This window comes from Gadus chalcogrammus, chromosome 3, assembly GCF_026213295.1.
Source record: "Gadus chalcogrammus isolate NIFS_2021 chromosome 3, NIFS_Gcha_1.0, whole genome shotgun sequence".
In the NCBI taxonomy this organism is placed as follows: Eukaryota; Metazoa; Chordata; class Actinopteri; order Gadiformes; family Gadidae; genus Gadus; species Gadus chalcogrammus.
The window spans coordinates 8,329,843-8,344,872 of record NC_079414.1 but is presented as its reverse complement, the minus strand read 5'-3'; the positions used below and the strand labels follow the sequence as shown (position 1 = coordinate 8,344,872).

At 42.6% G+C, this 15,030-nt stretch overlaps 2 protein-coding genes across 3 annotated transcripts; one reads left to right on the top strand and one right to left on the bottom strand.

Annotated features, from left to right (window-relative positions):
• Nucleotides 1-136: 136 nt before the first annotated feature.
• Nucleotides 137-4,517, top strand: hmox1a (heme oxygenase 1a). The gene is made up of 7 exons (XM_056585762.1): nucleotides 137-407; nucleotides 572-630; nucleotides 1,513-1,624; nucleotides 2,089-2,304; nucleotides 2,629-2,901; nucleotides 3,169-3,256; nucleotides 3,403-4,517. Exons 2-7 carry the CDS (start codon nucleotides 578-580, stop codon nucleotides 3,528-3,530), a joined length of 870 nt encoding a protein of 289 aa, XP_056441737.1. The 5' UTR covers nucleotides 137-407; nucleotides 572-577; the 3' UTR covers nucleotides 3,531-4,517.
• Nucleotides 4,327-7,056, bottom strand: rnf11a (ring finger protein 11a). Of its 2 annotated transcripts, none has more exons than XM_056585768.1 (3): nucleotides 6,546-7,056; nucleotides 5,958-6,130; nucleotides 4,327-5,429 (listed from the first exon to the last, which is right to left on the bottom strand). In XM_056585768.1, exons 1-3 carry the CDS (start codon nucleotides 6,645-6,647, stop codon nucleotides 5,258-5,260), a joined length of 447 nt encoding a protein of 148 aa, XP_056441743.1. In that variant the 5' UTR covers nucleotides 6,648-7,056; the 3' UTR covers nucleotides 4,327-5,257. The 2 variants fall into 2 exon arrangements, with proteins under 2 accessions (XP_056441743.1, XP_056441745.1); XM_056585770.1 differs by having other exon boundaries at nucleotides 6,500-6,639.
• Between the last annotated feature and the right edge of the window lie 7,974 nt (nucleotides 7,057-15,030).

The window sequence follows — 15,030 nt, the reverse complement described above, 5'->3', positions numbered from 1 at the left end:
CCCTCCCACATGGACTATGCCTCCAAACCCCCCCCCCCATTGCCCTGATTTCCTATTGGTCCCGAGATTCGGAAAGTAATGATAACTTCTATAGTCCCTCCCCGCCGTTGTCCGGTCCCCCTTTGTTTTAGGTTCAAAGTGCCCCGTCATGTTTAGCAGAGTTCCCATGGCCAGCGTTCTCCACAGTGGATGTCGAGTCAGCCGCAGCAAAGGGTCGCTTCCTGTTTATCAGCCGGACCGAAGGGGAGGAGACGATGGAGACTGCATATAAAGAGAAGGCAGCGGAGCATGCAGAAAGAACAGAAAAAGCCCAGAGCTTCCAGACTAGAGCGAGGGTACCACTGTGGTCTTTAACAACAAACAACAAGTCAAAGAAAAAGTCACCGTAACAACATTTTCTTCCTCTGGTAAGAAGCTGTAGGCTACTATTATTATTATTATTGTTATTCTTGTTATCATCAGTAATATCACCTAGAAGGCTACTGCTGTCCCTTGTTTAATGGTATTGATTGTTTAATGGTGTTGGTTAAATAAAAAAAGGATGTGTTAGTAACGTTTGTGGCTTCTGCAGACAGAAATGGAGACGGAGAACAAAGCCCAGACAGAAGAAGAGGTGGAGATGCCTAACAGGTAGGAACAATCTGCAACCACTGGAGTTTCAGACACCTACGCTAAGTAATGGTAATGAGTATTATTAATGTTGCGTGTGTATAATAATGTTGATGCAATGATAATAATAATAATATTATTAATAATTATAATTATAATAATAATAATAATAATTATAATAATAATGCATGGATTGACACATTGATTGATTATCTTGACCAATACCTACCGTTACTCTAGCCTGGTCCTACCAGACTCTCGTACTTAATTTCATTTGCACAGAGAGTCGGCCCAGTGCCCCTCTGGATCTGCAATAACCAATCGCTAACGTTAGGCAGGGAATCACGTTGCGCGCAGACTTTAAACAAACCAAACACCGTGCGTGAAGATGTCCGTCAACGACAGCTGACTTTAACGTCATGGTTCTCATCCACTCCCTCTGTTCGCTTATGGGCGCAGAACTTTTTCATTGAGAAAACTTTACCCTTTAAAATTACCCTGTTGGATGGAAAACTGTTAATTATTAATGTTATAAACATTAATTTATATGTTTAAGCATAATTGAATTTCATTTTTGCTTGATATGCATATTCATATACAGATTTTTGTATAATTTATATAAATATATCTACTAAAATAGTGCTGTCGGGTCAAAATGAATTAAGGATATGCCAAATGGTCAAATCTATCTGCCATTGGCTTATGGCAGGACGTAGTTTCCATAGTTTCATGTTCACTAACTGAATCCGGGGTGCACATTGCCTTGCATATTAAATACAGGCCGTTGGTCCTCAACTTTGGACTCAATAAACCATTCAGATATCTTCAAGACTCGTTCAAAAATGCTTATGTTTGCTGTTTTCTTTTTTTTCTTTTTTTCTTTTCTTATTTGGACCACTACAGGGACCTGTCCGAACAGATCAAAGAGGCTACCAAAGACAGCCATGTGAGGGCAGAGAACACAGGGCTGATGTTGAGCTATCAAAAGGGACAGGTCACCCTGGCCCAGTACAAGGTACTGCACTGCAGCACACACACACACACACACAAACACACACACACACACACACACACACACACACACACACACACACACACACACACACACACACACACACACACACACACACACACACACACACACACACACACACACACACACACACACACTGTTTAATCAGTGTGTGTGTTTAATCCTTGTGGTGATTAACAAAGTCACTATCTTGTTCTCACTCTAAATGCTATTCAGACTTCTGTGTTAACAGTGGAATGTGTGAGGGACTAGGGCATATTCATCACTAGGTGCTCTTTACTGCTTCACAACGGTCTACTCCGAGGAGGTTTAAACATGCACACACCCCTTGTGTGTCACCGGTTCTATGTAATCATAAAGTGTGCAACACTACATTACGGTCTGAAGGTGTTTGGGCTGATGGTGGACTCCCTGTGTTGAACGTCTCCATCTCTCTCTCCTTATAGCTGCTGCTGTGTTCACTGCACCACATCTACGTAGCTTTGGAGGAAGAGCTGGACAAGAACAGCAGCCACCCGGGGGTAGCACCAATCTACTTCCCCACCGAGCTGGCCCGACGGGAGCTGATCGAGGAGGACCTGGAGCACTTCTACGGACAGGACTGGAGGGAGAAGATGGTTGTGCCCAAAGCCGCTGAAAGATACGCCCACAGACTACGACAGGTACTTCAGCTTTATTCATGGTCGCTCCAGCTCACAGTACATGTATATGACTTAGACCAGCCGATATATAAAAAACAATATTAATTTGGCTTGAGCATTCATATTTTTCATTGTTTATGGTCCTACTCCGAATTGTAATCTTTGTTAACTTGTCGGAGGTGATGTCGGATATTTTCTACGAATGGATTTTGGCTTTGTTTCTTTAATTTCCTTGTACGTGCAGTGAAAAGTCATAGTAGCATGGAGATATTGGCACATTAAAATATTTCTGCAACAAAACATTAATGAAGCAATACCGTCCGCCTCTTTTTCTCACTCTCCCAGATTGGAGGAGAGAATCCGGAACTCCTGGTTGCCCACGCATATACCCGTTACCTAGGTGACCTTTCCGGGGGTCAGGTCCTTGGCCGCATTACCCAGAAGTCCCTTGGGCTGAAGAATGGCGATGGCGTTGCGTTCTTCACGTTTCCAGGCGTGTCCAGCCCCAACCGGTTCAAGCAGCTGTACCGGAGCCGGATGAACAGCGTGGAGCTGACTGAGGAGCAGAGGAAGGGGGTACTGGAGGAGGCTGTCCGGGCCTTTGAGCTCAACATACAGGTCAGCAGACGGCAGAGACGCTAATGTGTCACAGACGATTTTTTTAGTTATTCACAATGTCTTTCGGTCTTTATTAGGTTACATATCCTTGACTAGAATTAAATCTTTTTACATTAAGGGAACGCAAAGTCAATGGCTAACCAATTATTTAATTACATAGGAATGTCTGTTAATTGCTTTGTCATGCAAAAAGAAGAAAAGTGGAAGTTATATTTGGTTGCTTATCTTGCTGAGACTTCATATTTTATCTGGTTCCTTCCCTTACAGGTCTTTGATGCGCTACAGGATTTGGTTTCCAGTATGCAGAGAGAGGCAGATAGGCAAACACACACATCACAGGCAGAACAGCTCAATGGTAAGATTATCACACACACACGCACACTCACACACAATGGGTAGCATTGTGAGGTACTCTTTAAAATCAATTACGTTTATCATAAACCATCCATCTTGATATCTTCTCACCTTTTTAATTTTGTTGTTTTTTGTGCATTGTCTCAGGAACTCAACGGTTGAGCAACACTCTGCCGTTCCCAGGGAAGCTGATCACCTCCACCCCTCTCTTCAGGATGGTGATGGGGCTCTGTGTGGCCCTTGCTACAGTCTGCATGGGAATCTATGCTTTTTAAGAGAATTTATTTTTATACTTTTTTCCAATGATAGTGATGCAGCCCAATAGCCTCATGTAGACTAGAGAGCTGTAATGCAAGCTGTAATGTTATCGCATGTCTCGAATCATGACTAGCACAACACTCCTTATAAGGAGGCCTACCCCAAGGTATATATTTTTCTGCAATTCAAAAATGAGGTGTTCATTTTCTTTTCCTTAGTAAAAAAGAATGGTGTCATCGTTTTTGTAAAAAAATATTGTGGACATCATTTGTCCTTATTTAAGGGCTGAAACATTTGTCAACAAGAAACATTTTTGTAGATACTTCTCATGCTAAAATGTGTTATTTTCTTAGCTCAACCTGTTTTAATATATATCCAATACTGTATTGCTTGTAGATGTGGATAGTGAGCCGTTAGTATTTCCCTTATTTATGGACATCTCCTTAGATATTTCTTTTTTCAGATTATATGTTCATTGATTGGAGTCTGTTGTATTTTTGGATGGTTTTTCTGATATTCAGTGCAAAACGCAAACTTACAAGGCTAAAACAGAGCATTTTTTAACATTATGCAACTTTTTCATCCAATAACGAATCTGCCATTTATTATTTAGTATGTTCTGTTGGGACACTGACGGTTTAAATTGTAAAATGTGTTAAAATGCTGCCATCTACTGGCGAACTAAAAGCATCGCCAACATCAGAAAAACTCCAAACGCTCCCTATACAAGTTCTTTTAATATTTAAATATATATGTATATTGTTTGAACCCCTTGAAATATATGTAAATAAACTTTACATTACTTTGTCATCAACTTTTATGATTTTCTTAGTCAGTATAACATTCCATCCATGCCAAGAAGGCAACACCCGAAAGGTATAGCAAATGATCATTCTTCTCACAAATGTTCTTACCTTTAGCTCAAAATAACAGTGGTTAAAATGAGTAAACTTTACCTTGGAAATAAAACAATCTGACTAAAGTATCTACTGTCGATGATTAATTAATACATTTTTTATGAATTAGTACTAGTGCAATGACCTGTTAAATGTTGAATGTCAATGTTGGAAACGGGCCAAGTGTGAAGTTAATTGGATGAATGGATGTCGAGACTATAGGACAGATCTAGAGACACAGAGACTACTTTCATTTTAGTGAGATGGTTAAAACACTTTAAAGCACACCAGCATACTGACCTGCTCAGCCTCCAAACAACTGTGCAATCACAAGTACTACGTGTGCTTGCAGTTAGTGATAATGTCTGTACGAAAGCACTACTACCACAACACGCACACGCACACTCCCACACACACACACTACAGATTGCTTTATAATCATTGACAACCATTATGAACCGTCCATCTTGACACAACCTTGTACATTTTACAGGCAGCAGATGTCAATGAAAGATACTATTAAAAACATATGGCAGTGGCAGCTCTTCCTTAAACATACACTTGGTTAAACCCGTTTGACAGAACTGTTTGGTATCAGTATGGAGCCGCTATAATCAATAGTCAATAGTACTCCCGCAGTAAGGTGCAGCTTCACTCTCTCCTTCAACTGATCAATATTTGGCAGATATTTGGCAAAAAAAAAAGAAGGAAAAGGCATCAATCTCTGCGTGTGTGGGGGGTTTCCATGTTCTTCTGCCTTGACATAAGGTGTCTCCAAGGGTCATAAGGTGCGTTTGATATCGCAGCTGGGTCAGCCACGCAGGGTGTGGGGGGGGAGGGGGGGGTCCTCAGTTGGTCTGATATGTGGCCAGCAGGGCGGCCTCTACAGGCTCCATACAGGAGGGGCAGGTGAAGGAGCGCACGAGCCAGCGGTCGATGCAGTCCAAGTGGTAGGTGTGGAGGCAGGGCAGGAAGCGAATGGCATCTCCACACTCAAACTCCACCATGCAGATCACACACCTGGAGGAGAGACAGAGAAGAGCATTCAAACGCACACTATAGTAATGCTTTGCTTTAGCGATTGGTAAGCTTCGTTTTTGGATTCCTCTTTAGCTCATTCTGGGAATGCGAAGCATAGAAAGAGAAATTAGGAAATATTTGACCAAGCTACAATATAATAAAAATCACATTAACCAGTTGATGCCATTTGCAGTAGATGGGAGTAAAGTTACTACGGAGAAAGATAACCAATGGAAACTTTAGCTGTCGCTGTTCGGCTCAGTTAAGCTTAGCCCTTTCCCCACACTAAATATAACTGACTGCTGTACTGTGTATACCTAGGACTACGTTTTCTGCACTTATTCCTGGTCTATGAAATCTAGACTTCTAAATGGTTACATTTGTTTCAGAAGTGTATACTTATTGTGTACATGACCTATGTTGTTTTCAACTCTTTCTGAAAAAAAATGTGTCTAGGAAAAGCATTGGTCTAGCACCTATCTTCCACCTGTACGTCCATAAAGATTGAATGGATTTGAACAAACTCACTCTTTTACTTTCCTGTCCGAGGCCTCTGCTCCTGGCTGGAAGAAGCCAGTGGGCAGGTGCTGAATGAGGCCGATGCGTTGGGCGATGCGTACCTGTTGGTCTTCACTCAGCTGGCTGGCTGGCCGGCCTTGCCCAGGGGAGATGTGGTATACCTGGTCTGGCTCACCATGCTCCTGGGGGAGTGTGGCCAGACATCAACGTACATTTTTGTTAAATGTGTTTGTTATGTTAATATGTGCACTATGTAATTTTATGGGCACAACTTGGGCAACATCTAAGGATCAAAATCATTTATATGGATGATGATAATCACACAAAGAACTACCAAACAATCCCAGTTCCTAGTTGTGAACCACATTGTCTTTTTCGTTTTTGATTGTCAGAAGAGACGATAATAACATCTGAAAACACGATCATCCTAGCACCCCTATTAAGTAGAGGCTTGATATTGCTGTTGCAAAAAGTCGACGGGTTAAAAATAGAACGTCAATCACGTGTCAGGAAATTTAACTTCAGATACACAAACCATAAACTATCGATACCCGTGTAGTTGATGCCGTGGAACGTGGATGTATCATCAGAACCAACCTCCCCGTAGGGTGGCGGGGGCTCCCCTGGCAGACTGGACCCTTCGGATTCGTTTAAGGGAGACATGTCGTCGGCACTTTGGAAATACAGGCAATTCCCCATTTAACTATTAAAGTTAAGTCTCCAACAGCACTAATAACTTAAAACAGCCCCAGACTGCGGAAGTCCAAGTCCAACAGCCTGGAGAATAACTCAGGTTCCCACCAGCTGACAAGTTATCAACTAAGTGCAGGTCGCTGGCGGCATTCAACTAGATATCATTTCGCAAACCAACGTTGTTAACCGAAACGTGTCTACTTTAAAAGGGTGCCTCAAAATAAATGGTTCAATTGTTGACCGTAGGTTAAACTTTTAGGCGTCTTTAAATTTTTCTGCTTCTCGAGTCCAGGCTGCTTTTGTTTACTAAAAGTGACGCCGGAAACTTCGTCATCATCAGTTTGGCTTCTGACTTGTCTCGCGATGCGGAGACGTGACTCATCCCTTGTCTCGCGAGGCCTAGACATAACCATAGTTATGTTATTATAACTCTAGTTCTATGATTGTAGGCGTAGCAAGGGACAAGCCCATTTTTTGACAAGCCCATAAGGCGAAGCCTAGACGGCGTAGACTACTTTTTTTTTTGGCGAATTTTACTTTTACCCCCTTGCTGAGCGTCCCTCGTGAGCAGGTCGCCCTTGAAAATAGATTTCTAATGTCCGATCTTTTCATCTTGGACAAATAAAGGCTTAACAAGTAAAAATCGACAGGCCTGCCGAGGCGGGCTCTGGGCCGCCTATGTAATAATAACCATACAACCACATTGTGTTGTTAGTGGTTGGTAAAATGTTAATTTTTTCCTTTTTCATCATCCGCTTCTACCAATGTTTTTCCGACTGGGTAATGCCTTGAAAAAATGTCTAATATTTAATTTGCTCACTACTATTTCTACTACGAATGTTTATTATTATCATTCAGGCTAGGCCCATCAGCTTGGTACCAGCCTCACACCATGCTACCATTAATTTTATATAGTAACCACCTTCCGCTCCGTGTGGGGCTAGTTCTCTATTGTTTTTCATTGTATATGTATTTATATATCATTCTATTGAATATTATTCCGAAATTCTGAAGATGTCATTAGTTGTCACAATAAAAGGTTTATTTGCTGTCCTGAATCAATTTGTGTCCCTAATAAATTAACCTCATTGTGTTATTTTGTTTAAGTTTTTCAAATTGATGTTATGTTATCATCATTTTTCCACGCAAACAACATACTTTCATAATGACATGAATGTATGTGTATGTAGATCAGATAGTAATCACGTCACCTGTGTGTTGAGTGTGGGCCCTGGCAGAAAATGTCCATGTGGTAGATATGCACGTAAACTTGGCTTTGACTATAAACTAGTTTTGGTTTGGTTGTGTGCATTTCAACAAAAATAAAATAGGAAAACAGAAATGGCACTCAGCACAGGGGTACAGTTAAGAACATCCTTTAATTAAATCAGGCTCTGTCCTTGTCAAACTGTTTTTCTTCTTATGGGAAAGAAACTTTAATATAACACATGCATTTCACTTAGGGCCCCTGGGAGGGGGGGTGTGGTCCCAGAAGAGACAGGGTGGGAGGGGCCGGGGGGTTGGGCTTTGCATGGTGGGCAAAGACAGGGGCACTAGAGAGCAACGGGGAAGTCAAAGGGCAAGGGTGCTGCATCTAATTATACCCCTAACCAAACTTATACTTAAAAACAAAACAATAAAATAGCAATAACAGAAGAGAGAGCCAGAGGCCCGGCGTGAGGCTGAAAGGACGCTTCTCTGGAAGCTCTGAGGGTTGGAGAGCTGTCCCCAGGAATCAGGCCCTCTTTATTTACTTGTCTTTGTAATTGGTTTATATTGTAGAGTTGGTGAATGGTTAATACTGCTGATGGTTCTATCATATAAAATCCATCGCTAAAACAACAACACAACGATAGGATCAGATGTATCACTATGCTGGAGATGCTTGCTGAGCCCCTCAGCCTCACGGGGGGTCCGGTAGTAAGGTGCTTGTAGCTTTACAGTTCAAGGCTTTCTCAGAGAAAGCACTAAACAGCATACCCTGATAGAAACATTACAGGAAATCCCAATTGAAATGACTAGGGGTTGGTAAAACAAAAAAAATAAACAAAATAATACCCCTAATATAAATAGATCAAAAAGAATTTAACAAAAGCCTAAACACACATCGTGTCAGAGCAGCCCCGTTCCGACTAATCACGGCCCCCCATTATTCCATCCCTGCGAGCCCCTGCTTGGTGACCCCGTCTCGCCTGTTTGGGGACCACCCCACACCCCCCCACCCAAGAGCCCATCAGCATAATTTGTTCACTTACATTAGCGGTTGAATGGAGAAGCTAGAGATGGGTATGGTAATACAATGAGAAGCGTACAGACAAGAATAACATGTGAGCTAACTGCATTCTGCTCAGACAAAAGTACTTTTTTTTTCTGCAATTATTTTTTTTTTCAAACCCTTCCGATAATGGAGAGGGTGGGAGAGGGATAGAGAGAGCTAGAGAGAGAGAGAGTTAGAGAGAGAGAGAGAGAGAGAGAGAGAGAGAGAGAGAGAGAGAGAGAGAGAGAGAGAGAGAGAGAGAGAGACAGAGCAACAGACACACATTTACAGACTACTCCAGTGTCTAAGAGAGAAACAGAGGAGACAGGGTAGGAAAAAATAAAATAAAGCGAAGAGCGGAACGAGAACACATTTTTTTGCCTTTTCATTTTTTTTCTTATCATTTATCAATAAAAAGTAAAGAACTAATTCACACCAGATTCCTTTTGTACTATATATATACGGCTTTGAAAAGGAAGAAGAAGGGGAGGTACAATGGAGGGTTATTTTTTTTTTCATCTTTTCGAAGGTCGAGGAGAAAAAAGTGGCCCCAGAGTCCACTCACAGGGGGCCTCATGGAGCCCCCCTGAATGCACTCAGGGGCCAACCTGCAGACCTCCAGCCATCTCCAAGGGTGATCTGGATTACAAAATGGAGTCTGTGAACAAAAGGCACTTTCAAGGGACAACCTTTAACTGCTGGGAAACTATACACTACAGCACAAGCACTACTCAAGAGTCATTTACAGAGGGGTGGGGGTGGGGGGGGGCAGGAAAGGGGGGGGGGGGGGGCAGGCTCAACTCGCTGGTTCTTTTACACTAAATGGTTCAGACCGGGTCCTGGTATAACTGCTTTTTTTTTTTTGTTCTTCTCCCATTCAGTAAAACATGTTAAGAGTGAACTAATGCTGGTGGGTCTTCCAAACGCCGGAAGCTGCTATGCTATATGTCCTCTCACTTGTCTCAGAAACCAATTAAGACTTCCATAACGAAAGAAACTGAAGACTGGGTAATGCAGCGTCTCCCAAAGTATCGGGAAGACCTTGTTACGTGAAATCAAATGAATAGAAGTTAACTGAGACGCTGGGGACTTTTGTGGGGTTTCTTAGAAAGAAAATGGCTGTTTTATATCGGGGCTGTTTTTTGACAGGGGCTTTTCAGAATCGATAATTGTAGTTATTTTGTTGTTGTTCTTCTGTTATTGGAAGGTTGCACCAAAAGGCCTTTTGTGTCACAACCTTAAGGTAAAGTACCCCCTCCCCCCGAGTCAATACAAATAAAAGAGGAATACAGGTGGAGAGAGGAATATAACTGTATCCTAAATGCTATGTTTGTATTTTGTTCCTTACCATTCATTTATAATAGATTTTACTGTACTTTATAGTGTAAAAGCACCAGTTTAATCTTGTGATATATGATTATTTTTGATGTCGGGTAGAAATCTTTCCTTCAGACCTCCCACATTTTTATAAACAAATGATTACACATTAAACATTAAAAAAGAGACAAAAGAAATAAAAACCAAAAAAAAAACCTTACAAAGACTAGGATTTTTCATGGCCCAAGTTTAGAGTCCAGGAGCTTACGGACTTGAAACAAATATAATTTTTTTTCCACTTTTTTTTCTAAGCTTTCTTAAAAATCTCTAACAGACAAACACAATGATCTACCCAATGCATTGCACGTGGCTCAATCGACACATCATTTTCAATAATAATACTTTCCATCAAAAAAAACAACACTTTTTTTTCTTCAAATTTACTGTCGATCTTTGACATGTTCCTTTCGCTATTAGGATGCTGCAGGTGTCGCGTGGGTGTGTGGGTGTGTTCTCTTTGAATCTTACTGGTGCCAGTACAATGGTGTTACTGGGGTTGAGTTGTGACGCCGCTGGTGAAGAAGGGGGCCCGGGGTTCAGAAAATAACTAGACTGCCAATGACCTCATTTTGTACAATTTGAAAAGTACAATACATAAGATCACTCTCAAGTTTATGGATTGAAAAAATAAATTCTATATTGTTTTGCAGTACTCGAACGGAAATTTCTCCATACAGATCTGTCCTCTGCCAATTAATGCTACAATATGCAACAAACCTACCATTGCTTTAGCCATATTTGATGAATAGGAATCAAATCTGCTGTCTGGAGTTTATTACTAATTGCCTGAAAGTAGGAGGAGGCACTTCAGTAGGTCTGGTCTGGATAGATTTGTTTCTGAATTTTTCCTGACGTCGAAGCAGTCCAGTTATTTTGCGATGTTGTTGTTATTATTTTGGTTTGATATTTTATCATGGCAAAAAAAAAAAGAAGATTCTGGCAATGTGTATGTTGTAAAATTAACATAGGAAACAAAATTAAAAACACAACTCAAGTTGAAAATGGCAAATCTCAGGCGAATGAAAATCCATTAACAAAGGCAATTTGGAGATTACCAAATAGGCAATAAAGGCTTCCCTTTATCATTGAATCAATGTGTCAGCCAGGTTAGTGCATTATATAAGTGTGCTCGTGTGTCTGTCTGTGTGTGTACGTGTGTGTGTGCGTGTTTGATGCCTTTTACAGAAAGTCGACAATGGGTGACAATGAGTAAAGCAATGCAAGGGACATACGGAGTTAAGTGTAGCTACTGTGTTGTCGTTGGTGAGATTTCAGAGACTGCTGTTTGATGTTGTGCTGGATGAAATCCAAGCAACAAATAATTGTGGTACTGCAAAATAAAGCCCAAAAAAGAAAATGTTATAACATGCAAGAGAAGGTTTAAAACATAAGTGAATCCAAGTGAGACAAAACCAAAAACCAATCAAGGCAAACAAAAAGAAATGCAAGAAAACACCTCCAAACAAAAGAAAACGCAGACGCTCACGCTGTGTGTGAGTGTCACTGTGGATCTAAATCCATGCCTAGGAAAATAACAAGATATTATGAGTGATTGTGATTGTGTGACCGACGACTGTGAAGGTAACATTTTGTTTTGTTGTGTGTGGCTATTGTAGTGTGTGTGTGTGTGTGTGTGTGTGTTTGTGTGAACACCTGTGTCTGCCCATAAACCTTTTTTGTAGTTCTATGTTTCATTTTTTTAGGGTGTCAGATACAGCGAGCTGCACCCCTGCAGACCACTGCTGTCGCCTGTGTCTTAGCATTCATGTGCAATGCAATTCATCCCTTATTCGAATCAATAGTGCATAGGTGAGGGGAGGAACAAGCACATGATGATGTTAGTGTTATGACTAATGTGTGTGTTCACGTTTTGGCGTGTGGCTGTCCACTCTGCCAGCAATACGCTGTGATCACTTTTTTCGACGGGTAAACAAAAGACCAGCCACTTAGTGCATGTGTCACACCATTGGATGGTGTCACTGTTATTGGCCAATCAGAAGAAATGTGCAGGTTGGGCTTAGGTGGGCGGGGCACAGATGGGAGCGAATCAAGCGGCTGAGTGTGGTGACAGACAGGCATGGTGTGGTGGTGGAGCCCCTGGCCAGCGTGGTGCTACAGGTGTGCAGGTGTAACGGTGATGGGGGAAGGTGTCATACACCTTGGGATTGGACAGTTGCTTGGACGAATGCATCAGGGTGGTTGTGGCAATTTCGAACTCAAACCCTTTAAACTACAATGTCCAACTGCACCATTATCTATCTATCTTGATTTTGTTGAGTGTGTGTGTACTTGGATCTCCCAGCCAATGCACAGAGTTTCATTGTCAAGAAAACAAAAGCATAATAAAAAAAATAAAAATAAAAAAACAATTATTGGAATAATTGGTCATTTGTTGGGTTGCTGTGTTATGTTGTGTTGTGTTTTTCGCTTTCTTTGCGATGTTTCGTTTACGGTGTGTGAGAGACGCCTCCTTCTCTTCCTCATCCTGGCCACTCAATCTCACATAAGCCTCCTGCAGAGAAAAGTGGGAATGACACATTGGTGTCAGATAGTGTGTTGAGTTGGATGTCCCCTTAGCTCGGGAATGGATGGCCTCCCGGCGTGGATGGTTGAAGTTTGAGTAGTGTCGGTGAGAGAGAAAGAGCATTTTTTTGTGTCAGCAGTCCATTTATCCTTGTTTTCAGCATGGATGTAAAGATGCGATTTTTCCAGATTCCAATTATTATAAGAATTTGTTGAGCTGTTGTTTATTCTGAGAGTCCATGTCAGAGGAACCAAGACTGTAAGGGAAGAGAAAGAGAACAAAAAGAGAGAATTAGAGAGAGTTCTTAGAAATCGTCATCAACACTATTAACAAAGAGTCATCATAAACTGTCCATTAGGTTATATTATTATTCAACAGTTATTATATTTATTCCATGCATTCATTTCCACTACATTATGCTAATATGAACAGATTCTTGCCAAGACACTGCCCAAACAATTCACTTAAGCATTTTCACATGCATTTTGTAAGTTGAGCCATAAAGTAGAGCAGTCTTCACTGTTTTTCTGTAGTTCATTTCACTAACATTAGGGGGCCATCTATGACTCTTTCTATGTAGATCTGAAACGGTTCAACTTGTAGAGTTCCCTAGACAGCACCTGGAAAAGTTACAGCCTCAAGTTACACCTATTATTATTTTGTCTTTTTTTTCCAAACATACAATGGATATCTTAGGGCTACCCATTCACATTTTTGCAGTCCATTGCTTCCTCTTCCCCCCCCCCCTCTCTCTCTCTCCCTCTCTCTCTCTCTCTCTCTTCAGTAAGTGGACCCGGGCCTGTTACTGCCTGGCCATGCGCTACCAGTTTACACGTAAGTTGATCCGGATAATGTGAGCCGAGGCCCCCCCCCCCAGGATCCAGTTTCCACAGTTTGATAAGAGACGGAGGAAGGGTCTTGGCGCGGGACGGCCTGTCTTGGCTAACACTGACATTCCACAGAGCCCCCGGCCACCGGGGGGGAGGTTCAGCCTACAGCCGCGCCTTCCCCAGATAACCCTCCCCCCTCTACATAACACAATGCTCATTATTCTTTGGTGTGTATCACTCGCCTCCTAAAGGCTTCCTCTCACTTACTACCAACCTCAGTCTTGTCTTTCCCTTTCTCTCTCTCTCTCTGTCCCACCTCAGCCAATGTAATCCTTGGCTGCGGAGAGTGACCCCACCCCTCTACATTACCCCCCTCCAAGTCCAAGTTCAACTGCCTATGACATCATGTCTGGTTGCTTGGGGCAACCAGACAGCCGGGACGTGACTGTTGAGGGCAGCAGGCTTAAACTAACTCCCCCTGCCTCTCACTCTTTCCTCCCTTTCTCGCACTCTCTTTTTTTTTCCTTTTTGTTAACTGTTGCTCCCCCTCTCTCTCTCTCTCCCTCCCTCTCCCTCTCTGGCTGCATCGCTCCTGTCGCAACGCAAGAGGGCTCCTCAGACCAGCTCTTTACAGCTTCTTTCCCCCTCACTCTCAGCGGCCTTGCTCTCTCTTTCCCTCTCAGTCTTGGCTAGGGGACTAGCAGGCAGGCTGGCATGCCTACTGTCTGAACCTGCCCATATGCCAGCTAGCAGCAGGAGAGGCAGGAAGTCAGCGTTGTCCTGCGTGCAGCCTGGGCTTGTGATTGACCCTATCGGCTCAGCTAACCGCTAGCGCCGATAGCTACGCCCAGGTTCTGCCCATACATGGTCATGTTGTTGACGTCGCAGTACGACGGTGTTTAAAATGATAATCCACACAGGGAGATTAGAGGTGTTGCAAACAAGGTTCAGCTGTTATAGGAAAGCTGTTTCATTTTAAAATGTGTGTATGCGTGCATGTGTGTGCGTAAATGTGTGTGTTTGTGCGTGTGTGTGTGTTCATGTGTGCATGTGTGAGAGAGAGTGGGGGGTAGGTCAGGGGCATTAGTGCTGGCAAAGAGTTAAAATGTGTGTGTGTTTGTGTGTATGTGTGTGTGTGTGCGTTGGGTCCATGTGTGTTGGCTCATGTGGATGCTGTGTGAGTGTTCCCATAGTGCCAGGCCATACGCCTGTGGGAGAGCAGTGTGCAGGTGGGGGGGAGAGGGATCTGAGAGAGCAGCAAGGACAGACAGAGGGAGGGAGAGAGAGAGCAAGAGAGAGAGAGAGAGAGAGAGAGAGAGAGAGAGAGAGAGAGAGAGAGAGAGAGAGAGCGAGAGCGAGAGAATAGGAAAAGAGAAAGTATGAGAGAGGGAGGTTGAGTGT